This window comes from Acipenser ruthenus, chromosome 18 (genome assembly GCF_902713425.1).
Source record: "Acipenser ruthenus chromosome 18, fAciRut3.2 maternal haplotype, whole genome shotgun sequence".
In the NCBI taxonomy this organism is placed as follows: domain Eukaryota; kingdom Metazoa; phylum Chordata; class Actinopteri; order Acipenseriformes; family Acipenseridae; genus Acipenser; species Acipenser ruthenus.
The window spans coordinates 31,093,522-31,120,286 of NC_081206.1; the positions used below are offsets into that span (position 1 = coordinate 31,093,522).

At 43.2% G+C, this 26,765-nt stretch overlaps 1 protein-coding gene across 3 annotated transcripts; it reads right to left on the reverse strand.

The window, feature by feature from the left end:
- Positions 1-41: 41 nt before the first annotated feature.
- On the reverse strand, positions 42-26,564 carry LOC117414147 (F-box only protein 34-like). Of its 3 annotated transcripts, none has more exons than XM_058990562.1 (3): positions 26,275-26,564; positions 11,967-12,182; positions 42-4,067 (listed from the first exon to the last, which is right to left on the reverse strand). In XM_058990562.1, exons 2-3 carry the CDS (start codon positions 12,041-12,043, stop codon positions 1,736-1,738), a joined length of 2,409 nt encoding a protein of 802 aa, XP_058846545.1. In that variant the 5' UTR covers positions 12,044-12,182; positions 26,275-26,564; the 3' UTR covers positions 42-1,735. The 3 variants fall into 3 exon arrangements, with proteins under 3 accessions (XP_058846545.1, XP_058846546.1, XP_058846547.1); XM_058990563.1 differs by lacking the exon at positions 26,275-26,564 and adding an exon at positions 14,055-14,290; XM_058990564.1 differs by lacking the exons at positions 11,967-12,182; positions 26,275-26,564 and adding an exon at positions 5,278-5,433.
- Positions 26,565-26,765: the final 201 nt, after the last annotated feature.

Sequence of the window (26,765 nt, forward strand, 5' to 3'; positions counted from 1 at the left end):
AAGCAAAGGCTCCAGATCCACAGACAATAGCTGACAAGGCATAAGAATGCACACTTTATTGAAGTAAAACACGCCCTCACAGGCAAAACAAGTATTTTCTCGTAATGTGTCATTATACAATAATGCTTTTAAAATTAATCTGCTAGCTTGATTTTTCTGTGTGTTTTTCTTTTCCTTTGATCAAGGCCCAAATAAAATTGTCCATAATAAAAATAAAAAGAACACACCACGCCCCTATAGAATTAATACATTTCGCTTCTTTAAAATCGAATGAACTGCTGCATAATGTTACGTTAACATATTGAATTACACACCGCTTTGTAGTTTTCCATTCTAGGTGATGCTAAACTTTTGGCCATAGCTTACACACCTATATACAGCTATGGCCAAAAGTTTAGCATCACCTAGAATTTTAGGATTGAGACCATTAAAAGTAAAGTATATGAAAAACTACACAGCGGTGTGCAATTCAATATGTTAACATTGTGCAGCAGGTTTCATTCGACTTAATGAAGCAAAATGTGTTAATTCTATAGGGGTGCAAAACGTTTGACCATAGCTGTATCCATGTGTAACGTAATCATATTATATGTATACACACACGCACATACATACATACATACATACATACACACAAATAAAAAGAACACAGTTTAGAACTCCATATTATTTAGGTGTCTTTTCAGAATCAAAAGATTATAATAGATAGGAGAATAACATAAAAAAAGAAAAAACAGAGACGCAAAACCAAACACACTAATATCTGCAATGCTCGCATAGCTGCATTGTAGTGGTTAAGTGGCTGTGCCAGTTCTATACTTTATATATACATATATCTGTACAACTTGGATTATTTCTTTAAATATTTACAAGGCAGGGGTAGAATCCTGTGCTTGACCCACAGTGGGTTGCAGGAGCTCTCAAGTACTGTACATGCATAGCCCCTCACCCTGTATGAATTGATAGGACTCACTATTATATACATTGTAAACAGCGCAAGGCAGGAGACAGGCTCCATCCACTCCGAATTACAGAAAGAAAACACCTCTAAACTGTCAATGTCATCAAATTAAAAATAAACGTAATTAACAGACAATGTATTCTCTATACGCTATGAATATATCATATAAATCTCTCACCCTTTGTGTCAGACTGCCAAGCCAGGTAAAATATATTTTTTACAGTACACATAACTTTGCTCGTAGATCGTAGATCAAAATGCTGAAACCGCAATTTCCGTATCTCCAAATTGAACAGTGTGTGAAACGGAGAGGTGCGTCACTCATTGTCTGAAACAAGGAGATACAGGCCACTCATCTGGCATCTTCGACACAGTGGCTGCTCAGTACGAGTTTGCTCACAGTGTCTGTGTGTTATGCCGACGCTAGCTACATCGGAGTCCCAGCTTCACCCCAGCCCTGTCCTGCCACTACCCACTGAATTCATTATTAAAGCATGCCAGAGGCATTATTTTTTATTTTTTTATTACGAACAAAAACCATGGGGTAGCAGCAAGCAGCAATCAACGTGTTAATTATGCAATAACGCTGTTGTAATATTACATAAAACACGCTCAGATCTCCCAGAGATTGATCAGAAACGATTCAGCGATACCTTGTCAAGTGTGTAAAAACAACCTGGCCACAATCACGCACGCTCGCGCACACATACACACACACACACAAAAAAAACCACCACAACATCCCTCCTCCTGCTTTTCCCACCCTCAGTGCCCCTATGAAGTGTTCTCCTCAGCCCCCCGCACTCTCTTGTAGATTGGCATGTTCAAGCTGTGGAAGGCGGGGACCCAGCGGTTGTCGTGCAGCCCCACGCTGCAGCCCGCCGCGTCCTTCTGGGAGCCGTGGCAGCACATCCAGTAGCCGGGGCCATACGGCAGCGCCTGGCAGTACGGCTTGGGGTGCCAGCGGCAGAGAGACACATCCCCACGGCCGTAGCGCTTCTTGCACTGCTTGCAGGGGTCGTCCCTGTAGCGGGGGTCGCACACCCAGCGGGAATCGGCGGGCCGCACGTTGTAGCTCTCGATGATGAACTGGAAGTAGCGGCAGGTGCACTTGAGCGCGGCCAGCGTCTCCGTGGGCAAGAAGCGGAAGATCTGCACCATGATGTGGTGTGGAAGGAAGGCCATGTACTGCTGGGGCTCCAGCAGCTGCTGGATCTTGAAGCGCATCTCCAAGAACTCGTGGGAGACCAGCCTGCGCAGAGGGAACGTCTCTCGCTGCTGGGACGCGCCTTCGCTGTCTGTCTCTACCACCTCCCCAGACAGGGGTGGGGGCAGTTCTGCTGGGGTGGAGTCTCTTTGTGGGGCAGAGTCCATGGAATGCTCCAATTCTCTACTTTCTTCTTTTTCTGCTTTCTCCTCCTCCTCCTCTTCTTTCTTCACTGCTGCTGCTGCTGGTGGCTGCGAGAGCTGGTCCTGTACAGTCGAGGACGGAGTCTGTCTGAAAAACAGCATCCCGGGAATCTGCTCCTCACGTTGGCCGACGTGGGGCTCTTCCTCCTCTCGCCTCTCCTGCTTCAGCCCGGCTCTCGCACCCGAGTCCTCCTCCTTCATTACATAGGAGGACTCCCCAGCGCAACCTTCCTCCCCCCTCCTCCTCTCCCCCTGCCGCTCCACCCCCTCTTCGGAACAGCCCTTAGACCTATAATCCAAGCGCGGAGGCCCTGTCAAATCCACGCTGCCATCGCAGCAAGAGCTCCCCTCCCTTGTCCTGAAGACCGAACTGGCAGTTTCTGAAGCCGGCGTTTCACAGCAAACCCCATTTTTCTTGGGGCTCTTCCTGATGGATTTGTCAGGAGACTCCTCCAACAAACAGCTCTGACCCTGCTGAGGGTAAGGAGGTTGCTGGGGGTCAGACTCTGGCTGCTGCTGCTGCTGCGTGGAGAGTGGGGGAGCCTGCCCTGTTGCTAGCAGCACCCTCCCCACGTTCCTGCGCAAGCTGTTGTTGCGGGACAGCCCCCCGCTGGCCTCCCTCTCACACTGCCTCTTGAGGCATTCCGACTCCAGCTTGGCCACCATCTCCAGCACCCTGACGCAGTCCCCCTGGCTCTCCTCTGAGCTCTCCGAAACAGACTGCTGCTCCACTGCGGTCCCCCCCTTCGACTGCCCGACGCAACCCGAGCCGCGCACAGGGCAGTGTTTGGTGCAGTCTGTGAGCAGATCGCTGGCCCTCTGCTCTAAATACGCCACCATCTCCACCACAGACAGGGCTTTCCCCCCCTCCCCGTCCTCTCCTCCCTCCCCCTCAATCACCACGCTGTCCGACTGTCCCCCCACCTCCCTTGCCCCGTAATCCCTCGTCCCGTTGGGCTGCGGCTGTGGCGGCTGCTGCTGCTCTGGGGTCTTGAGAGCGTCGGGGTCCGCAGATCGTTTCCTGCGCTTGGCTACGGAGCCCTCGACCTCCCAGCTGCCCCTGATTTTCATCAATACCGTCCGGTTGCTGGGGCTGCTGTTGTTACTGCCATTGCCGTTGCTAAAGCTGACGCTAATGCTGCTGCTGTTAAGATTGTTGTTGCCATTGCCGGCACTGCTGCTGTTGACAACACTGCTACTGTCGCTGCTGGCACTGCAGCGCTGGGCAGCGAAGATGGCGATTTTCTCCTTGGTGTTCCCAGGCTTGATGACCGCCCAGATGTCCAGAGGCCCCTCGGCCTCGTCTCCCCGGTGGATGTTGAAGGAATCGTCATTCTCGGAGGCGGTGGACAGCAGCAGCAGGGACCCTGTGATGGAGTTCAGAGAGGCCGCCCTGCTCTTCCTGGCCCGGGCGCACAGGGACTCCCCGCTGGGTTTGGGGCCCGCGCTGCTGCTGCTGCTATTGCACATGGTGTTGGTGGACAGCACCCCGAAGGGGCGTCGCTTGCCCGTGCCGTTGCCATGCAAGCCCCCCGGTGAGCAGGGCTGCCGGGTGACGCAGGCGTTAGAGCGTCGCTCAGTCCGCAGCGCCCCCTGCTGGCTTGGGTGAAGGCCACGGAGGCTGTCCTGGCTCATCTCCAATGGCAAGTCCTTCTTCTGAAACTTGGGATATGGCTTAAGGTGCATAGTGGAGGACCTAAGGAAAAAAAAATAAATACATTAGTGAATCATTTCCATCTATTATTAATTAACACCACACATTTTAAATGAACTTTTATAACCTTTTATAATGTATTACAATGAGTAACCGTACCAAGCACTGATCTGCACGCCTCCACTACAGCCCCTACATCTGAACACTGCACACCAGTTAATGGCCACCCCCCCTGCACACTAATGGGGACTAATGCATCTAGATCTCCCTAGTACAAAAAAAAATTAAAAAGCCATAACAAAAGAAAAAAATAAATAATGGACTGCTACATCACCACACCACCCGCCCCACTAAACAACCTTCCCCAAGCACCTACTCTAGCACGGCATTAACTGCTTCTGTTCAGCAATGCAAACTATATAAGGAAGAATTACATTGTCCTGCTACAGAGTGTCTTGTATCGCCCAGTACTTGGCATGCAGAGGGGGGCTCCATTGCCAGGAAAAATATTTCACTTTGCCAAATATTTTTTGTCTTTTGTTCTCGCCGTGTCACTTTTAAGAAAACAATTTCTAGAAACCCATCATGAATGGTGGAACAGTTCTGCGCTTCCTGTCTCTCACTGCAATTAGACAGAATCTGTTTTTGGCCCAGGTCACAACGCCCAGAGGAACAGAGTGTGTTTAATCTTCCAGCTGTTACTAGGCATTTTCAACAGTTGCAGGTAAGCGTTTTTGCAACTGTAGTCATTGTTGCAAGTCCTGCAGTAGGGTATGGGAAGTCAAAATTGCCAGAGTTGAGCACAAGAGGTTGAAATTGAATAACCAATAAAATTACTTTATATTTAAAAAAAAAAAAAAAAAAGAAAAAAAAGGGGCGCCTGCTGGCTGCTGAAACCAGATTCTGACGCACAGCACAACCCTTTATTACTTCACTAGGTGCCCCTCTTTTCTAATGCCAGCCCTTACAAACTGCACCTGTTTCTGCCTGCCTTTTTTATTGTAATTCTTTTAAAGCTGCTGCAGTTTCAATGCCTCGAGGCACACAGCAATTCTAACAGTACCTGTGTCAATAGCATTACTCTTACACTTCACACCTCCAGCCTCGATCTGCACATGTAAACATCTCAACAGCTTGAGCACTAAAGCAACTAGAAACCAGCCTACAAGGCTGGAACACATCTGAAGTGGGGAGACACCTGAACGCACATTACAGTACCATGAAAAACAAACCTGTACCCTAAAACACCCACCTTGAAAAACACTGGAGCGGCGCACATGGCCATGGTTGAAAAACAAACAGCAACTTTCACCGCAGCTGTTAGATAAATAGCCGGCCTCTCACCTTGCGGACAGCATGGAACTGAGCCACAGAAGCAGGGCCATTTATAAAAACACAGAAGCTACAACACAGCCCTGCTGATATCAGACGACTAATCCACCTCCAACTTGGGAACATGCAGTAGCACCCATAAGGAATGCTATAGCCCCAACAGCAAGAGGTGCATATAAGGCATTGCCTTGTCAGTGGCTGCTGTGGGACAGAGGACAGTCACTGTGACCAAATTTGGGTTGGCATTCTTCAAGTGGTGGTGGGGCACATGCAACCCCCCCACCCCCCCCCCCCGCCACACACAAGTTTGACTATCCATCCGGAAATAACATGTATTGCCAATAATGACCCGTCTCCTACAACCAAGGTTGTTTCTGATCTGCCTTTCCCCTTTAACCCCCCCGGAGACCCCTCTGGTATGACTTCTGACTGCCCTTACAAGCAGCCACACACACAGACTACTCTTGATTGCCCTTCAGTTGACACATGACTCTAAACAGCTGCCACTTCTATGAGATCTCCTGTTTGTTTACACCAGGCTGTCTTTGGCCTCTATGGGAACCAGCATGCAGGCTACCTCACCTCACTGAAGCAGCGAGGAATTGGGACACGTTTATAAATGCTAAACAAACATTAAATCTTTAATACAGAAAGAATAGAATTTAAGGAATGAGTTCAACATTTTATGAATTTGTGGCATCAGTTAAATAACAAGTTTCATTTGTGGTATCAATTAAATAACAAGTTTCCCCTGAAAGACGGCAAGTCTTAACAATGATCACGATTCTGAACAGAAGTGGGTCGTTGTGCCCCCCACCCACCCTCGCACTTCACTAAATGATAAAAAAAAAAAAAAATCACTGTATTAACTATTAAACCAAAGAGATTTGATAGCAAGTTATTAAGCTAGTTAAATTGTACTTAACCAGTAAAGCTTCCAGTAAAATGAAGCCTTAGTTTACACAAAATTGAATCCCTTGGCAAGACACCCTACAGGTGTTGGCAGATCAATACGAACCACAACCCGTCCTGCTAAAGTGTGAGGTACAGGCTCTGTAAAAAGTAGGGAGGCAGGGAACAAGTGGGTCTGGTAGGAATATGTTGCGTTTACTCTGCAGAGCAGGATCAGCTGCCCAGGGCTCTTTCTGTGTCCAAACAAAGAAAGGAGCACAGGCTCACAGATCTATTTGTGTCTCACACAGTACAGGCCAAAGAAAGAAAAAAAAAAAAAAAAGTACTCTCGATAGCCTGGGTGCAGAAATACACACAACAGCACTTCTCAAACCCTAACCCTTAAAAGTTGTGTCTGCGTCGATTATGCATTGCGCATTTAAACACTACCAACACCTTCTCTGTATCGAGAATTCATCTCCACTGGACTTCCTCTGTCAAAGTACTGCCCTTACAATTCCTCGCAGCTAAAAATTCCTGTTGTCAAAGCTGGCCATCTTGACACAGTCAAGGACACGCTGCCTGAAGACTGCACATGTGTCTAATGGAATAATGGAGATTTAATCAGCTAATGAAAATGACATTGAACAGCATGCTTTGTCCCAGCATGTTATTTTGATACATGCAACAAACTGTAGGAGGCAGAGTCATTATGATGGTACAATGCGTTTTACTTTTGTTCCCCGAGCTGCAGCTAAATTGCTAGCCTGTGAACAAAGCAACTTAAGTTTCACTGCACCCTGTCTTTAGAAATAACTTTAATAAATAATGAAATAGCTGAGCACGTCCTGTGGCACACTGCCTGAAAATACTTCATATTACATCAACACGGGACGGTAAACTGAACCTCTAACCCACGCAGGCAGCACTTACTTCAAAAGGAAAAATTTAAAAAAATAAAAAATGACATTGAGAAAAGACTTCTAGGTGAATCGTTTGTGAAATAATTTTATAAGCTATAAATGTAGTATTACTACATATTCTAGCACCGATTGTTTTTACAGTTCTGGATGAATTACCCCTACAGCATCACACTCGATACATGAAGAAACAAACTCACACTAACTCTTACATGCAGCTTGAGTTTCAATCTGCAGGGACTACAATATCAATCCAAAGGAGTACAGTATCACTGGCACACAAATTCCAAGATCCGTGGATTCAATCTCAAGAAATGAGACCACACTAGGAGGGCATGCAGACATCGACAGGATACAAGACTACCAAATCAAATCAGTCTAGGTTCCTTTGAGATTCATTTACAAGTAATCGAGACGCATGCATTAAAGACACTACGAAAGACTTCCAGTCAAAAGGGTTGTCAAAGAATTGTATGTTTCTTTTACTACATATTCTACCACCGACCCTGATTCAAACGAATCTTGTACTACCGTAACACTAGTGCTAATCAGGGTCTGTGGGGAAAAAACCTGGACTACAGTTCATGTTCAACCAAAGTAATAACTATCCTACAGAGGTTTCTAAAAAGCAGTTCCAGAAGAGTAATCTATACAATACAGGAAGCAATGAAGTAATCTTTCAGCTGTGCACCAAAATGACTTTCTACAGAAGGAAACCCTAACTCCAAAAAAAACAGCCATTACCAGATTCAAAATAAACTAAAGCTAATTTATTCAGAGATTACATCTATTAATAAGGTTTTATTTGATAAAAACACCTTGCTGCTTTAAATACACTCATTTGTATTTCACCATTATACTCATTTCACCATTATAATTATACACAACTTCACACAGTTCACATATTTACCTAAATAAGTCCAACCAGTTCAGTTCAGAGTTGAACGAGTATTCTGCCTGGAGACACCGACTGTTGACAAGACGGAAAGGAAAAAAAAAAAAAAAAAAAAAAAAAAAAAAAAAATAGGGAGGGAGACAAACCAGCGAAGTGTTCCTGGGATATCTTGTCCAGGACACCGCTCACGAGCATGTGCGTCTGTCTGAAGTTTTTATTCCTGCCTGCAAATCGCCGGGTCTGGACATGCCTCTACCAACTCATTGGAGAGCTCAGTTAACATGCAGCAGCAAAAATCTGTAGCAGCGCTGAAAGCATTTGGGAGGAACGCTGTAAATCATTCTGCACACCGAGGAGCATGCATTTTCATCAAAGCCTTCACAAGGTGCTACTAAAGGGTACAGACCTCTCTTGGGAGCCCCAGGCTCGCTGTCAAAGATGCAAACAAGTTACTGCAGCTCAGTGCGCTCATTTGCAGTGCAATTTCTATATTAAACAATCCAACGGCAGCACGAGCATGCAGAGCATGCAATCCGACCATCATATGGACCCTCACAATGGAGCAGTTCTACACCCACTCTAAAATCAGGGTATTTGTGGAGGGAGGACAAATGAGAAATGCCATTTTAAATTTAACTGAATTACCAAGGCATCAAAGTGAAAGAGTTGTGGCAGGTCTCGAGTAGTGATGCACACTGCAGTCCACAGCGATTAGATTGGTTTACCGAGATATTGCTGTCTAGACGGTTTGCCACTGGTATGCTAAACTATAATTTCATTGCCTTTCCAAACGGATTACAAGCCTTTACCCCCCCAAACCCCCCACCTCACTTACAGCTGAGCATTAATGTCTGGACGCAAGACAGCGTTCCATTTATAATACGACTTGACAGTGATGTGAAAGGGCAAGAATGTCGAGAGGTAGCGATGTCCTCTGCAATGTACTGTACGGCATGGCGTTCTCCTGCAGTGAAACGGACATGCTTCTTTTAATTCTGCTGCCTTAAAGCAGGGACGCTCTTGTTCTCAACTGCATTTACGTTACTTGCATTACTCTAATGAAGAGTTTATTTTCGGGTTGTGGCAGCCCCTCCTCATCTCGGTCACGAACGAGCAGCTGACAGTTCTGCTTCTAGAACCAGGAGCAATCAGTTTATCACCGCAACTCATTCTACAGTATCTGTTAAAACAACAAGTTTGGGCTTTTTGGCGTTGCCTTTTAACAGGATCAGTTGAATACGTATATAAAATACATGACCTCAGAGACTGCTGCAGTTGAAAGGCCAAGAAAAAGGCTGACCTGCCCTGTAGGCAGGGTTGGGTCACTTCCTGTTTCTAAATTCCTTTAAAATCCATTCCCATTCCCTTTTAATCAATTCCAACACATCACTGATCAAAATTGCAATCAGCAGTATTCTGTTAAAGAGCTTCTCACAGTGGCAACACATTTACTTCAATTGAAGTCACCGTTAGTCAATTAAACTGGCTTCAAATGAAAGCAGTTGCACAATCACAGCCATTATTAAAATGTCTCTAAAAATATCATTTCCAATTCCGTCGCAGGAACTGGAGCTGGGAATTGACTTTAAACAGGAATTTGCATTGAAAAACAGGCACGGACTCCAACCCTGGGCAGCTGACCGAAATAAAAGGGTAGGATAAATTAATAAGAGTAAAGCACTTCTCATATAGGGACCAGCACGTATTTTCCAATTTTACTAAAAGTATATTTGTTGTATGGAGGGTGTCTCTTATTATTATTAGAAGTTATGTCAACACATGTTTGCACAAGATGAAAACTGAGCTGCTCAAACAGTGCAAAATGCTTTCTGTTTATGAGTCACCCTGCACACCACCCAGTATTAACGTATTATAAAATCACACAAACAGCTTGTACTCCTTACCTTCCATTAGATACAACCTGTCTGCATTGTGTGTTCTACGCCCGCTATCTATACACAAGACAAGATGTACTGGAATGTTGACAAATGCTTAACAGTGATTGGTTAAATTTCGGATACATGATTTAACCCTTTAAGGACCGGGATCGTGTTAACCCGATCATACTGAAGTGGGCTTCTAGGACCGCAACTGTGTAAACACAATAAAAAATTTAAAACATTTTTGATGACTTGCAGGGCCACTATACTTTGCAGTACAGGCTTGAAACATATCAATGGATAGGGGAGGGACTGACGTTCACTTCCTGATAATTGTTTTTTTCGTGCGATGTCACTGAGGGGGGCACTTAGAGTCTAAAGGGCGGAGACATTTTACAGCAGCCCGACAGACAAAAGCAGAAACAAAACATCACAGGAACTGGTTTAGAGCTAATAAAAAAAAAAAAAAAAAAAAGTGTAAACACTGTAAATGTGACTTAATTATATTAGAACATTTATTCTGCCTCATGTATTTTATATAATAGTTTACACAACATTTATAAATATCAAGAAACAAGTGGATATAAGCAGATACTATTTCATAAACTAAACGTGTCAGGAACGTTTTTTTCCTTATTACTGTAATGGAATGAATAAATATTTTATTTCAATATTTATTTTGAGAAAAAAAACCTGTCAATTATTGCTTATGAAAACCCTGAGAATAAACACATATTACGTTATTGAAACTGTCTCATCATTTGCCCAAACATCAATATTTTTTATTTTATTTTTTTTAAACAAAACTTTCAGGAAGTATTATAAAGTCCCTCGGGTCACAGAATAACACATTTTTTATACATGCGTCTCTAATCAGAAAACAGAATAAAAAACTTTTGTTTTGTATGTTTTCTGAAGAACTTTATAATGTTCCCCACAGTGTTCTAAAAAAAGGACACCATTTCCAAGAAGCTACTGTAAAGAAATTGATTTTTAGTGAATTTATATAGAAAAGTCAACTACAGCCAAAAAACGCCTAGTCCTGGGGGAGCATCCCACTGAAAAGTGCTTGGTCCTGAAAGGGTTAAAACAAGAGGAAGAGAGAAATGTTGCGTTCAAGTGTTCAGAAATGTCACACCTGTGCAGTTCTGGGCACGTCCAGATTAACGTTCAGCGAATTTCAAAAGGGTGAATTCAAATAAAATACCAGATTAACGACCTGGTCGATCGAATCACCCTGTGAATCGAGGAGCGCAGCGTAGTCGAGCTGAATGCTTACATTGGAAATGAATGGGTCCTTTCTGCATCTGCTGGTAAAAATCCAAATCTTCAGTTTTGCTAGTTTGAAAAACACAGTAGGATTCCTATCTTACACGCTGTGAGTGGAAACCACAGGGACAATACTGCAGTCCAATGGGATACAATGGAGCTAGTGTCTAAAAAAAAACTACATAAATAATAATAATAATAATTTAAAAACAGCTAATATTTCCTCTGGAAGTAATCCAACCCTAACTTGCAGTAATACTTCAGGCACTACAAACAGCAAGCACCCTTAACACCGATATCACAAAATGGCTAATCCCTTCAGGTCAGGCGAGTCGCAGCCCGGGCTGGGGGCCAAATCCTGACCTTTGACTTCTTGGCTGTGCTCCCACACACCGGGCTGCCGGTTCACAATCAGGCAATGCTGTGCTATACTGACACATGTACATGCATGCTTAAACACAAGCCAATAGACAACCATTGGTATCTGGTTAATGTTTAATATTGTTTAATTGAAGCCTTTCCTTAAAAAGGCAATGTGTCATTAATAAGTTATTGAATTTTATTCAGATCTGGTTGGATAAGCACGGGGGTGGGGGGAAACAAGTTTGGTCATCCTGACTGTAGACCCTACTGTGTGAGCACCCATGGTATACATTCCTAGTGCATCCACTCAGATTAGGTAGTGACAGGGACCAGCGAGCGCAGTTTGAATCTACAGGACAGGCGCTGCGCTCTCTCTACAGTTAACACTCACCGGCGCGCAGGGTGGAAGGTGCAGGATGCCGCAGGTTTCCGGGGTTCCCTGTAGAGGGCAGCTCTGCAGGAACTCATTATATTCACATTTCCACAAGGCACTCCGCTCCCTGCCTCCAGAGTGACGATCCTCCCAATCCTGCTGCCCGTTCCTCCTCCTCCTCCGATCAGCCCCAGCAGAAGCCGTCTTCTGCTTGTTCAAAAGAAGAAACTCCGACTGAACGGGAGGGGATAAAAAAAAAAAAAAAAAATTAATAACCAATAAAGGTCCGGTGAAGATTGGTGCTAAAATCAAGGCAGTGCTCAAGATCACCGTGTCCAGCGAGACAAAGACACGTGGACACGATCAGCACATTAAGGATCCTTTTAATGAGAACCCTTAACGCACAGCACAAAACTAGACATGCATGCACTTATTGGCATGATTCAGTTTTATGAAAACTGCCAGTCCTGTAACCCAGGTATAATGTCCCAGGTAGACTGTCGAAGAGGCATCCCAATTGATCTCCTGTGAATACACAAATATGCGTTGATCTTATTCCCATTATCATGAAGTACAGTGCAGTACTCAAATGCCCTGAGTTTTCTTGTTAGTTCTGTAATTTGCATCCTCTATCAAGTCTTGCCGACGTCGTGCAAAATAAGCTGTCAGAGCACCTCAATAATCCTGACACAAAGGACTCTCCATCAGGGGCGCTTAATTCTGTTTAAATCCGAAGTGTAAAAGTTTGAGAAATTACGTTTTAACAAATGATTCGGAATGTTGGTAAAACCCTTCACAAGAAGCATTCCAATAGGAGTTAAAAATAGAGACTGCAATATCAATTCATCTGAGACTACAGTACATGTGTGCAACACCAACGTTATACAGTAAATAACATTAAAGTGCATTACTTACTAACGTGTACAAATAAGACAAACGTCTACATTTCCCATGTATGTGTGCAGAAACTGTTTAGTGTTTAAAAAAAAAAAAGTTTCTCCTCAATTACAGTGGAAAAGAACATACTAAAAACCCAAGACTGTTTTTCCTACAGTCCAACACAACAGATTTTTTATTTTTTTTTTATTCCCATTAACACCGCTATAAAACCTGGATTACTCCATATATTCCATGGGTGATTTAAAAACTACAAAACTGTACAGGTTTCTGCATTCCAAAAACCACAGAACCCTAAAATAAAAGTAATTACTTATAATAATGGTTCTATAATGATCTTTTCTTGCCAAATCAGCTATTCCAGAGCTTGTGTAAGCAGAGTGAAAAAAGATAGATATATAAAATACATACACACAATTTATTTTAATTTATAATTTTTACTATTTAATTTATTTTTTTATTTATTTTTTTGCACACGCACACACATTATAACAACCACTACAAGCTGCTAAACTTATTACAGCCTATTCTCAACTTCAAATTTCAACTCTTTACTGAACAGCGCAGCAACAGGTAATAAAGAGAGTCACAGACCCACACGAAAATAACACTTACTGCAGCTTCTTAAAATATTAACGTTTCTGGAAACACAACGCCAACTTTCCAACGGCAGTAAAAATATTGCATTACAGCTCTCTGGAGATACCCAGAACGCAAGCAAGCATCCGGCAGCCTGAAGCAAACACTGATACTGTGTGCAGAAGAGCATTCATTCCCTCTCCCTCCCTGTTCATCTCTGCTCTCGGGAGAGAACAAGGCACTAGTTTGTTTTCAAAGCAGCATGTCAGCCATGAAGACAAGATAAGCCCAAACAAAAGCGGCTTTTGAAAGCGTGGCCGACAAAGTACGGAAAGGTTACTTTTCATCTACTCCCCTCATAAAAAAAAAAACAAAAAAAAAAAACGCATTCTCTCTAGCGGATGCAAACATGCTCAGACAGCGTCAAGCTCGGGAGGAAAGGATGCCACGGCAGGGCAGAGACTACAACAGGATGAGTAAAGAACTCCATAACACTGGTTTAAAAAAAATAAAACAAGCCTAACACTGCCGGTATCAGAGAACAACACTGTCTCTGCAGTACAACACACTGAAAAGGAAATTTAAAAAAAATAAAAAAATAAATAGCCCAGATACTTTCTACATATTTACCAGTAAGCTAAAAGCAGGTTGTCCAACTCTGTCAAGCTCATCCTTAGCTTGTCCATCACTCCCCCGCCTTCCTTAATGCATTCCAAAAGGTATTCCCCGCTCCCCTTCATGCATTCCGTGGCTTCACAGCACAGCACGCTTGTCTGTAGGTCCCAGCGCTTGTAATGAAACTGCAGGAGCAGTCTGCGATGCTGTACAAACACCCTGGGTGCTGCCCCAGCTCTGCAGACACTCAGGCAGGCTCCGCTTGTTTGCTGACAGACACATGCATGGAAAAAAAAAAAGAAAGTCGCCAGCCAGTAGGCAGCGAGCATCTCCACATGCCTATATATGGCTCAGCTAATCAATACCTTTAGCTTGCTCTGTTGTCCCGGTCTAGTTTCCCCAGGATGTTGATTATAGTTCGGCGACTCCACCCACACTGAATAGCAAAAACAAATGTATTTGTGCAACTCAGCAACAGCAGCTAGGGGCTCAGCAAGCAGCAGCACTCAGACACAGTGACCAGGTCCTTCAAGACAAGAAGCCTTTCAAAGTTAAAAAGGTGCATTTTGTATGACAGTAGGGTAGAAGATCACTGCACACAGCAAGACAGAAGATTATCAAAGGGCTGTTTGGGAGTGCAAGGTTTTTAACCTACTCTTTAAATCAATGATTACACAGACTCATTATCATTGAATGACCAATTAATCTCCCCACCTCCATGCACGCATACTGGTTTGAAGGAGGTCAGATCTTTGGTAGGATCATATTGATGTAGCCATCAGTTAACTTAAATGGCCCATATTTAAAATTAAACTGGATTAAATAATGCATCTTTCTTTGTTTCCTGCAATTTGATTTACAAAACAAACCAACCTTCGTAAAAGTGGGCCAGGTTCCCACTGAAGCGATAACAATGCTTATCCATAGAGCAGTGGTTTTAAAATGAATGAGTATTATCAGCATTAACCATGCTTCCTGTATTGCACGGTAATATTTCATTTTAAAAGCATAAACACACAAGGTGCTCTAAACGGTTATCAGCTTACACAAGCGTACTGCACAGCACTGGTGGAGCAGAAAGAAACCGGGGAGAACACAATATATTTGCATGCCGGATAAACATGACCTACTGGAAACAGTCTGAAAACATCTACAAGCACATTTTGTTTTGCAATTGACCTTTATGTTGTGGGTGCTGTAAAAATGAATGTAACCCATGCTTAAAGGATACAGGGGTGGTAAATATTAACTTTAATAAACAAAAAATAAAAACCTGTTCATTCTTTTACTTAAACAAAAACGGCCAATTGAACCCGCTTGTGTTCGCTGTATGTGTGCGTTCGGTTGAAGTCTTTGTGTGTTCAAGTTCTAACTAATTCTTATCATCTATTTTTAGCCCTTGGATATGAAAGACAGCCATGCCCTAAATACACAGAATCGGTTTCTGTAAATCATGAAGTTACCAAAATAATGACATGCTAATCGTTTTGTTGTCTTTTTCTCGCGTTACTTTCCAGGAAAAGCAAACAAACACTGTCATGGATAACCAGGCCTTTTAAAAGCACACCAGCTGAAACCGACAGACAGCCTTTTAAATTCCCCTGGGATTGCAAGAGCCCTGTAAAAACAGGACCTGTTGTACCTCCAGCTAATTACAGAAACCCCTGGCTGGAAAACTGGCTAAAAACACACCAGTAACTACAACAGCAGGCAACACATCTCATTCATGTTGGGGGAATTTTTATTAAAACTCTTTGAATGCTGGCAATTGACCACATAGGGTCTAGCTCTCAACAGCTTGCTAGAATTACCAGAGGATCCCCTGAAGGGCCAGAGAGACAATGAAAGGACCAGCCCCGCACCCGCTGGGGCTCCACGGGAAACCTCACCCAACACAAACTGCAGGGAGGAGCAGGTAGAAAATAAAACTCAAAGGCTGGGTGATGTGCACTGTGCAGGTTAATAACCAGCAACACCTTCCTGGAACGTCATGCTGGTATGCATCCTTGTGGAGCTCCCTCTAGTTAAAGAAACAAAACCTCAGCAGAGACACATCAACCAATCACAGGAAGGGCCCAAATAAAAATGAGCATTTCACCTGGAGGGGTTATTGCAAATCCTTGAGAACACAGGTGTGAAGGCTCAATGTATAACAGCATTTGACGGTATTGTGTAACCACATTTTTACTGTTTTAGCATCACTAAATTTCCTAAACCCTGCAGATGTCTGGACTTCAACTATGCTCATTTCAAAACTACCTCAGCCATGCTGTTCTGTGTACACTGCAGCCAAAAAACACACAACAACCCACAGCACTCAAGGCATTGCAGGGGCTTCCCAAAACACAGTTGTTGAAACATGAACAGCTCAGTCCTGTTTAGACTTGAAAAAAAAAAAAAAAAAAAAAGGCCTGACTCTCCCAAAGACAGGCATCAAAAAGATTAAATTGGTTACCACCAACTTCAAAGCACTGAAGCAGATTGGGAAAAGAACAAAAACCTAGGACAAAAATCTCACTGCATAAAACCAGCCCAGTATAGTACCTCACATTTTACTCCAGGTGTCAGCAGTGATGGAATTTCTGTAGTGTAGGTCTGCTAAAACACACATTGGTGCATCAACATGGAAATCAGTTAACCATTGGCTTACTTTATGTAATATTGCAGAGAGAGAGAGAGAGAGAGAGAGAGAGAGAGAGAGAGAGAGAGAGAGAGAGAGAGAGAGAGAGAGAGAGAGAGAGAGAGAGAGAGAGAGAGAGAGAGAGAGAGAGAGAGAGAGAGAGAGAGAGAGAGAGAGAGAGAGAGAGAGAGAGAGAGAGAGAGAGAGAGAGAGAGAGAAATCTTTGAAGGGATCATTGGCTGCAGGTTATTATCAGCGACGCATAAGGCCAACACGATAAGGCTTGTAAGTGCAAACAGGTCCCTGTTTGCACTTACAAACAACCCTTCGAAGGGTTGTTCCCTAGTGTGCTTGAAACCCCATATCCAGTCCAACTACACTGATCAGGTTTTACCTAATCTATTTACCTCATTATAAATGCTGTACTCCACTTAAAAAATAAATACATATGGCTTTTATCTTGTGTGTGGAGGAGCCCCCATGCCTGTAAAAGACCCAACTGTTTAAATTAGGAGATTTGTGCAAAACAAAAAGGATATCTGTGAGAAAATGTCATTTACTACCAAATGGTATCTTCCACACATGGTTTAAGAATTTAGCACCTGTGTGATAATCATCATTTGCATGAACTGCGACCAGGTAAAAAGCAGTTGTTGCTTCTAGCTGCTCCTTCTGCCCTTGCATTTAACACATCTGCTTAATACAATAAAGCAGCCCTGCCTTGACAGACAGCTAGGAGCAGCAGCAGCAGGGCAATGACCTCACCCCTTGTTTAACTCGGGCTATTCCATAGGAAAGAAATACAAAAACGAACGGAAAGGGTCAAACCTCTCAAGTCAAACACAAAGCAAGGGAAACTTTGATCCAACACAATGACTATAGTATTAGTCACAACAATTAGGAGGGAGTTTTCAAAAACCAAATCTCCATTGAATCTTTGTATACATTTAGGATGCCAGCAAGTAATCCTTATACTAGTACGAACCCCATGATTTAGAAATCATCCTTCTGACAGAACTCTGTAAAGTCTGTAGTCACATTTTCTTCAGCCACTACAAGCTTCAGGTAATAGTCTGTACAACGGGTACATTGTATTGCTAAGTTGCTCTCTTAGAATATAAATAATGTAATGCTGTGGGGTTGTGAAATGCAGAAAGACAGCTTGAAAACATTGAGGGCTTGAGTTCCATTTAGTGGAAGTGAAAGGGTTAAGTGGAAGCAGCAACTGTGTATAAACATAAGGCACTGAAACAGAAGCAGGATACAGCACAGGGAAACAAAACATGAATGTTATTCTAGGGGAAAAATGATGACGAGGAGCAATAATGAAAGTTTAACACGAAGCAAACAAATATTATCACATTAAACCAATAATATATACATATATAAATACACACACACACACACACGTAAGTCTAGGACTTGAGCAGGTCTACGTCATATACATTATTTACACACACTATACAATACAGACAGAATAAATACAGAAACTCCACGCCCACATACACACCCCACCCAAGAACAAAGTACATGTTTACAGCCTAATCCCCAATTACTGCAAGAAAACAAATCCAGATTCTGTTTGACTTTCTGGAAGTAAGGAGCTGAAAGTCGCACTGGGGATGAGCTCGTTCCCCAAGTGCACTGAAGAATGCAAAGCAAGGCAAGGCAAGGAACGGGACGCACGCACTGCACTGAAAATCCAGGCCAAATGATTGAAATAACCACAGCCCTCCTGGAACACTCATGCAGCATTCTGTTAATACGATGAACACAAGACAGCATGTTCACCTAAACAGAAATGCTGATTTCTGAGAATTTTCCACAGATCGAGCTCTGCATCTGCTTAGCAACGCAGTGCAATGAGGAACAGTGAGATTCTGCTCGCCTGGTCATTCTGTCGTTGGATTTGAATAAATGCAAGCAAGATTGCAAAATGAGTAACAGCAATAACCCTCCCTGCCTATCTCGCTCCATCTATCACAGGGTGCCAATCACAATCCCCCCCCCCCCCCCCCCCCAGGAAAGCTGCAGGTAGCCTTGGCACTTCTAAAGACAATAAGGAGAGGTGCTGTACATACAATGTACATACAATCACAGGGTTGTACATACAATCACAGGGTTGGATCAGAGTGGAGGCTTGCTATAATGTAACTTACATGTACTGAAGCTAGAATATAATAAATGTTCCTCAACTCCAAAAGACTTTGTACAAACTGGTATTTATTTAATTTAAATATAAATTGTATGGTGCTTGACTCTGCAGCTCCAATTGTGTGGATAATAAGCCCATTTAAAAAATTAAAATAAATAAATAAATAAATAAATAATATCACCTTTGGCTGTTTTTTTCTGGCTCGGAAATCAAATAATCCCCTCTTTAAAATGCAATCGGAAACCCATGATCTACACTTTCAGACAAACAACTGAAGGCTATTTAAAAACCATTTCCTTTTTATTGTTACACTAAATGACTATAAAATCAGATGAATGTCAGTCTGAACTTTCAGAGCCAGTCTTCAATAGAGGAGAGCAGGGAAGAGAAAACACACACACACACAGGAGACACACACACAGAGACACACTCACACATAGACACACTCACACATAGACACGCGCACACCGTTAAGATCAGCACAAAACAAGTTCTAGCTTCTCCCCCCAGGTCAGTGGGCTGCCTGGCTGACATCAAACCCGAAGAGTCAAGCTGGAGTGGAGTCTTCCAAACTACCCAGACTAAATAACCTTGTTCCAGTGTTATCTGTGCAGCCAGCTGCTAAACCACGCCTTTTTGTACTACTACACAAGACTCGTATTTAGTAAGCTGCGCAGAATAATGAAGTATAACTTATTTTTTATTACAGAAATCAATCAACGAGTGAAAGCCAAGCCAACTGGGTGGCTAATGTTCCTCAGACAAAAACCTCGGAGCCTCCTGTAAGGATATCTACTGGAAAATGTGATTCTGTTGTGCAAATAAAATAAGCTTTGCCATCTGTAATGCCTCTGGGAAAGTTCCAACACAGCTAAGGAAGTCTTTCCCTCCCACCTCTCCCAGCTCATATCCTCGGGGGATAGGTGAACATGGCGAAAAGTCATTTACAGAAAGCACAGCCACTGCAAGAGGAGGACACCATGAAAAGCACAGACTGTCCTGCTTCTATCAACGTAAACGATAGAGGCGCAAGCCACCCTGTAATACCGGACAATGCCACAGGGCCACTGTACCGGACTTTACTGGCAACTCAGCTCTTGCCCTGGATATGGACTACATTGGCAGACACACTGGGGGGTCACTGTCCTGTACAGAATATTATTATTATTATTATTATTATTTATTTCTTAGCTGACGCCCTTATCCAGGGCGACTTACAATTGTTACAAGATATCACATTATTTTTACATACAATTACCCATTTATACAGTTGGGTTTTTACTGGAGCAATCTAGGTAAAGTACCTTGCTCAAGGGTACAGCAGCAGTGTCCCCACCGGGGATTGAACCCACGACCCTCCGGTCAAGAGTCCAGAGCCCTAACCACTACTCCACACTGCTGCCCACTCCTCCACAGTGCATGGCTGTATATGTGTGCCATGTCCCCTGAAAAGTAGCTGGAAACCAAATTTTTCATTTTCAGAGGAAACACTAAAAAAGCAAATCCTTAAATTCTTTTAAGTACTTTCCATTGGACTGAAATTTAATAAATGCTAAAATAGCTGGGCACCCAGCTGAAATACTTCAGATGTAACTAGGAATCACCTAATGAACAGCTTCCTTTCAACGTAAAGAACCCATAACTGGATCATTATTTACAAGCAGGGAACTCGTTTCAAAGGGTTTTATTGCTTTGCATTCGACTGGCACTGGTGTTTAAAACGGCAAACCCCCGGCAAAGTGTTTTCCTGTTACATGCTTTTTCCAAAACTAGCCCTGCAGCCCTGTTTCAAATGCACTGTGCAGTAATAATTATGACCATTTGTTGCACACCTTCCCAATTCAACTAATCTACCAAAACACAACAAACTGAATGGACTAGTTTATATACAGGAAGCCATCTCAAGCAGTACCATAACATATTGTCTGCCAAAAAAAAAAAAGTATATATTATATATACACACACATTATATAATTAAAATCTATACCAACATTGAAATATCATTTTGCCCCCCTCTGCCCTCTTGCAATTTCTAGACTGTTTGTTTGACTGATAGTGTCAAACTAAATTTGCGTGCGCTCTGCATTTCTAATGCTGTAGTCGGGAGCCACAGTAAACTAGAGGCCATGCTACTTGTGTTCCACCTTAAAACGGGAATGCAAGCAGTAGTGGAATGGCATTATGAGCCAAATGACCACACATCCTGATGCTACAATAGCCAGTTTAAAAGGGCTGGATTTCTAAAAATAAGAGCACCATCCATGTAGGTTTCCAGCACCTCCCGGCTCGGGGTCAACAGGAAAATCCATGAACACGAAGGGGGTCCCCACCTTGGAAACAGGTTAGGAAAGACCACCGCCTTTGCACTGGCTAGAGTCTTCAGTATCAAAGAACTGTGGAAGGTTTTCCAGAACCAAGTCTCTAAAGCACAGTGCAGTCAGTATGAACTGGGTGTAGCATTATGAGGTCACCATCTCTGGAAAAACAAGCAGCTTCACTACAGTACCCTGCTGAACGAGTTTACCTCTCCGGCAGACCGGTCGGCAGGCAGGCAGGCAGGCAGCCTTCAACACATTTTTGTGCTCACAATGCAGCTGTCACTTTTCACTACATTACTTAAAAATAAATAAACAGACTTCACACCAAATGCAAATTGTTTGTAAATATGGGAGAGCGCTAGAAAATGTACTCATGATGTGCCAAGCACAGTTCAGTGATTAATCCATGATGCTGAAAGTGCAGACAGAAGACAAGCTCGGTCATGGGTTAATAAGCAAATGCGATTAGTTTTTAACAGCTGGGGGGGGGGGGGGGCTGTACAGAGTGGAACTAGACACGTTGCAGACTCCCCCACAACTCTGCCTGTCAATCCAGGTTCCCTTTATTAATTCTTCTTTCACTCAGAGCAATGGGAAGAAACATTTCAAGGGGATTGCTCTAGTTTGCACAGACTTGCAGTCTCCTGCTTTGGAATGGGCAGTTTTTTTTTTTTTTCTTTCAATCAACTGTCTCTCCCAAGCAGCTAATTAGTGTGTAAACAGCGCAAAGCCTGGACTGACTGTCACTCAGCTCCCCCGCCCCATCACAAAGTGCATTGAGCAGACTGCAAATTACATGCATATTCACTGTGCATGGAAAATATGATTGTCAGTAAAAAAAAGAAATGTGGGTCATGTGATTTAGTTCAAAAGTAAAATGGGATAAACAGCCTGACCTGCGATTACATGCAAATCTAAAATACCACAATGTTGTTGTCAGAGCCTAGAGGAACAAAAAGTGTTTGCAAGCAAGACATGAATCATGTGCAAATAACTGGACGATACTGCGATTAATCAAAAAGGGATTGGGCTACAAATTCAAATGCTGCTGCACACAAATCTCCTACCTCCAGTAACAGAGTTTCTTTTTTTTTTTTTTGGGGGGGGGGGGGGGGGGGGTCTGCTTTGAAGCTGGAGGTGTAACCATTTGAAATTGACACACAAGTGACATCCTGGCTTCTTAAAACACCATTAACTATCAGCAGGAACGAGGGACAATGTCCACTTGTCGGATTGTGTCACATTTATCTGAATGCACCAAGGTCACTTCACTTCATTAGCACAGCATCCTGCCCACCCCACTCCCCTTTGTCCCGATGGAATGCAGATGAAACTGCGCATGTTCCTGGTTCCACCGATCACCTCGCTCTCCTCAGTTTCAAGTCATACACCGAGCCCAGTGAAGCTGCACTCCCAGCACAGGACGCTGCCGGAAAAGCTGATCCCAGGGTCAGGTGAAAGCAGCCCCCCACCCCCTTGAACCCTGAGAAGACTTCGAGGTGCTCAGAGTTTCCAGGTGAGCGAGCTGCCCTTCAGTGCTGCAGAGATCACTGCCCTGTTTGTGAGCAGGTGCAAGCAAGAAGAACAACAGCTGCAGCAGATGTGGAAACAAAGCCCCTGTGCACGCCCTGGCTTGATACTGAACATCTACTGAATCATAATAGAAAAAGGAAAAAACTCCTCAATAGTCAAATTGCTGTACATCCACAGATACAGTATAAATTGCAGCCATTCCAGGTATTACCAGGCGCTTGATTAGCTACACTGTATAGGTAACAAGCTCAGGTGTGTGTGTTATTAAACTTATAATAAAACCAGGAATAGATCAAACTGCTATGCAATGGGAATTTCATTTTACATAATTCACTGATGCAGCAACCATTGTGATGGGAGATGAAATCGGTCACTCGTTCGTGATTTCTCACAATCAACTGAAAGTCTGTGTTTCACACGAAACGTATTTATATTCTCCCACCTAAACCAGTCTTACAGGCTGTGTTTAGTTATCGTCCTACCTTAAACACGGAACATAAAACACAAAAAAACAAAAGACAAAGGCAGCCCTCATATGAGAGGCAAACTCGAGTTTAAGCTCTTGCAGTATTTGGCTCTGGAATGCCTATTTCAAAAGTTACTGTTCAAACAGAACGGTTCTACAAAGCTTTACAGGTATTTTACCTCAACGTTTTTTTTCCAGCCAAGAGCAGAACACACACAAATACACCCAACAGTTTGGAAACGAGCCAAAACCCTTATTTCAACGATTTGACTGCTCTACAAAAAGGGTTATTTCATGAACACCCAGTACGTACCAGCTAGAAGCGACGCCCACCCCCTCCACTCCGTAGGAGGAACGAGCAAATATCTTTGTGACGACCTGTCCAACAGACAACGAGAAGTTTGTCTAAACCTGTCTCGGTACAAAAAGAGGGCATCTGGAGCCCCAGACAGCACAGACAGATCGATTTCAGTGCTGCTCTGGCCAACAGACAGGACTCAGTAAAGCCTTGGTTGTGCTTGGCTTGCTCTACACAGGTCACGATTCAGGCTGGGTTGGGTTGGGTAACTTGAAATGTTGGCATCAAGTCAAACATATTCCTGCACCACCCCCCACCCCCCTCTCCATGGTCTATCTGAAAGAGACATATAATCACCTAAGGCTACGATGTATTGCAGGTGTCCACCATTTCTGAATCAGCTACTAGCTAGATTGAATAAAATAGAGCAGGCATGGACAATTTCTTATTTGGATTCACATAACAATGACTACGGTATTAGCATGAAGGTCAACCAGACTGTTTAATAAATTCTTAAAGTGTCAAACTCGGATTAGTTAAACTGACCCAAAATCCTACACTGCAGCTGACCTCATCAGTACAGGGAGACACAACTTGCAAGTCCATCTGTGTTGGCTCTTAACTTACCCCTTGAAGAGCAAACCACTTGAAATAACTGAAGCCCCCTGAACATATCAATCATGGGAAATGGGCTTGTAATACTCCCTTTATAAAACAGCATAACCCCGTCAAAAAAGAAACCTCATCCCTTACTGAACTGCTGGGAAGAGCAGCTGTTTGCTGTTTCACAACAGCTGTCTTAGCAGGCATTTTTTTGACAGAGTCACCATGGGGCATAAATTCGTCTGACTAGCAGTGAGCAGGTTGACTGAAGAGTGAAAACAGAAAACAGATAAGCGATGCAACCTGCAGGGGGGGTTACATGATAACGGGGTCATGACATCAGCTACAACCCCCCCCCCCCACCCCTCAAAACTGGTTTGAAGTAATACAGCAGACTAGTCTCAACACATCACCTTGCATTTGAAGTAGCTTGAATCCTCAGCTTCCCAAAGACTGTTCTAGATAGATGCTTGGTAGGATACTGGGATGGATGTGTGTTTGGTTGGATGGCACTTGCATTTGAAAGCTCAGTAGTTGTTGAAGTATATACGTGCTCTTGTCAGTTTGTGTTTTTAATTACCTATCAAGCAGTCACTCATTGCCAGGTCATTGTCAATCCTGGGCGGGAGGGATTGGGGCAACCTCACATAAGATACATGACGTCACATTCGCAAACAAACCAACACACAGGCAGGCAATCTGATGGTGAACACTCCTTAAAAAAAAAAAAAGGAGCTCTTTAAAAATGGATAAGCAACCCACAGCCAGATCAACGGCAGCTTAAATATAAAGTTTGTATTTTATTATTTGTTTATTTAGCAGACGCCTTTATCCAAGGCGGCTTACAGAGACTCGGGTGTGTGAACTATGCATCAGCACAAGGAGGTTAAGTGACTTGCTCAGGGTCACACAATGAGTCAGTGGCTGAGGTGGGATTTGAACCGGGGACCTCCTGGTTACAAGCTCCTTTTCTTTAACCACTGGACCACACAGCCTCCTATTTGTTTTTAGACAGGCAAAAACAGTTTTTTGTTTGTGTGTTTTATTGGACTGCTTTGTTGGTTTGTGTTTTGTTCTCCTTTAACAATCACAGTGCATACTGTTAATATTGTGAATTGTAACTCAATAAAAATAAAACAATCCTTGGTAGACACTGCCTTAACTTATCACAATTCTTCCAGGAAATGGAACAACTCGTGTTTAGATTTCTCCTGCTCGAGTTTGAGTTCTTTAAATAAATAAAAGAATGAACAAACAATAAATAAAATAAAAAATAAATCTACACAATGACATACAATCCAACCTCACTATACTGGCGATTTCAAATGCTGATCTGCCACAAACTCCAGTTTACCCCACGACCAAATTGCTATGGCTCAAATCTGACACTAACCCAACAAGTTAATAATTACTCAAGTGCAGTGTATATATAAAAAATATATTATATATATATTTATATACACACACACACACATATATACCGGGGTACTCCAAGACAACCACCACGACCACCTCTCATTATTATAGAGGAGTTTTTTTGCCAACATCTCAACTTTTCCATTTATTCGTGAAATGTAAACTTGTTATAAGTCGTGCGCGTAAACACACGAAACGATAACATGATAACATGAACACCAAACCTGGATGAATAAATGTTTCGCTAGTACGAGTTTGTCATCTGCTTCGGACCACAGGAAGACCTGAAGCTGCTGCAGCTCTACCGTACCCACACCCAGGAAAGACCGGGGCTGAGGCCCGGACTGGCGTTACAAAGCACAGAGCAGTAATACTACTAGCAACGACTAAATAAATAAAAAAAACAAGAATAAGAACACGACGCAGTTGAGAAACCATAAAAAAAATAAAAAGAAAAAGAAACTTCACAACATTTATCGGAACATCACATTAGCCTAAATCAAGGCAATCACAAACTGGGTGCTGGAAACCGTCCCGTCCTGTTCAGTATCTTATCTCGCTAGGAGACCACAACTAGCACCGCGGCGACCGGAGTACTATTAATATGGATCTGTAAAAAAAAATAAAAACTAACCACACGAGAAGACAGACAGACAGACAGACAGACAGACAACACCCCAGCACTGACTAGGATATACTCAACACACACGCATGTTTGAAAATGCGCAGGAAAATAAACACACCATTCAGCAAAACCAAGAGGAAACGCAACAACAGCATTACAAAAAAACACATACAAAAAATATATAGAGAGAGAGAGACAGACCTGCGCGGAAACTGTGAAAGAAACTGGGGTAGCGCTTCGTGCCAGCAACAAATCTCTCCGCAGAAAATAATATCCAGCGCTGTATCTTCAGTCAGCTTCGTTTATTCCTGTTGCGCCGTTCAGCTGAGTAATATAATATATTATGGATAAAATAGGTGCTGCTGGTGGTGTATATTATTGTTGTTGTTGTTATTATTGTTATGAATTGTACTCATTTTGCGTTTTATATTCAGTCGCGCTCTCCCTCCCCTAGTCTCAATACCAAGGGGAGACGCAAAGCTGTAACTGATATAGTGCGTGCCGTCCTGACGTGTTTGGAGGGAGCGCGCACGCAAGGGGGGGTGCTGTGGGTTGGCGAGTGCGCGCAAAGCCAATCCCGTAGGTGCTGCATGCACTGGGTGACCATGCGACTCTATGTACACTAGGAGGGTGTGGGTCAGTTCGGGCTTTTCAACTGCCCTGAAAGAGAGAAGCGCCGAATCCTGGTGAAC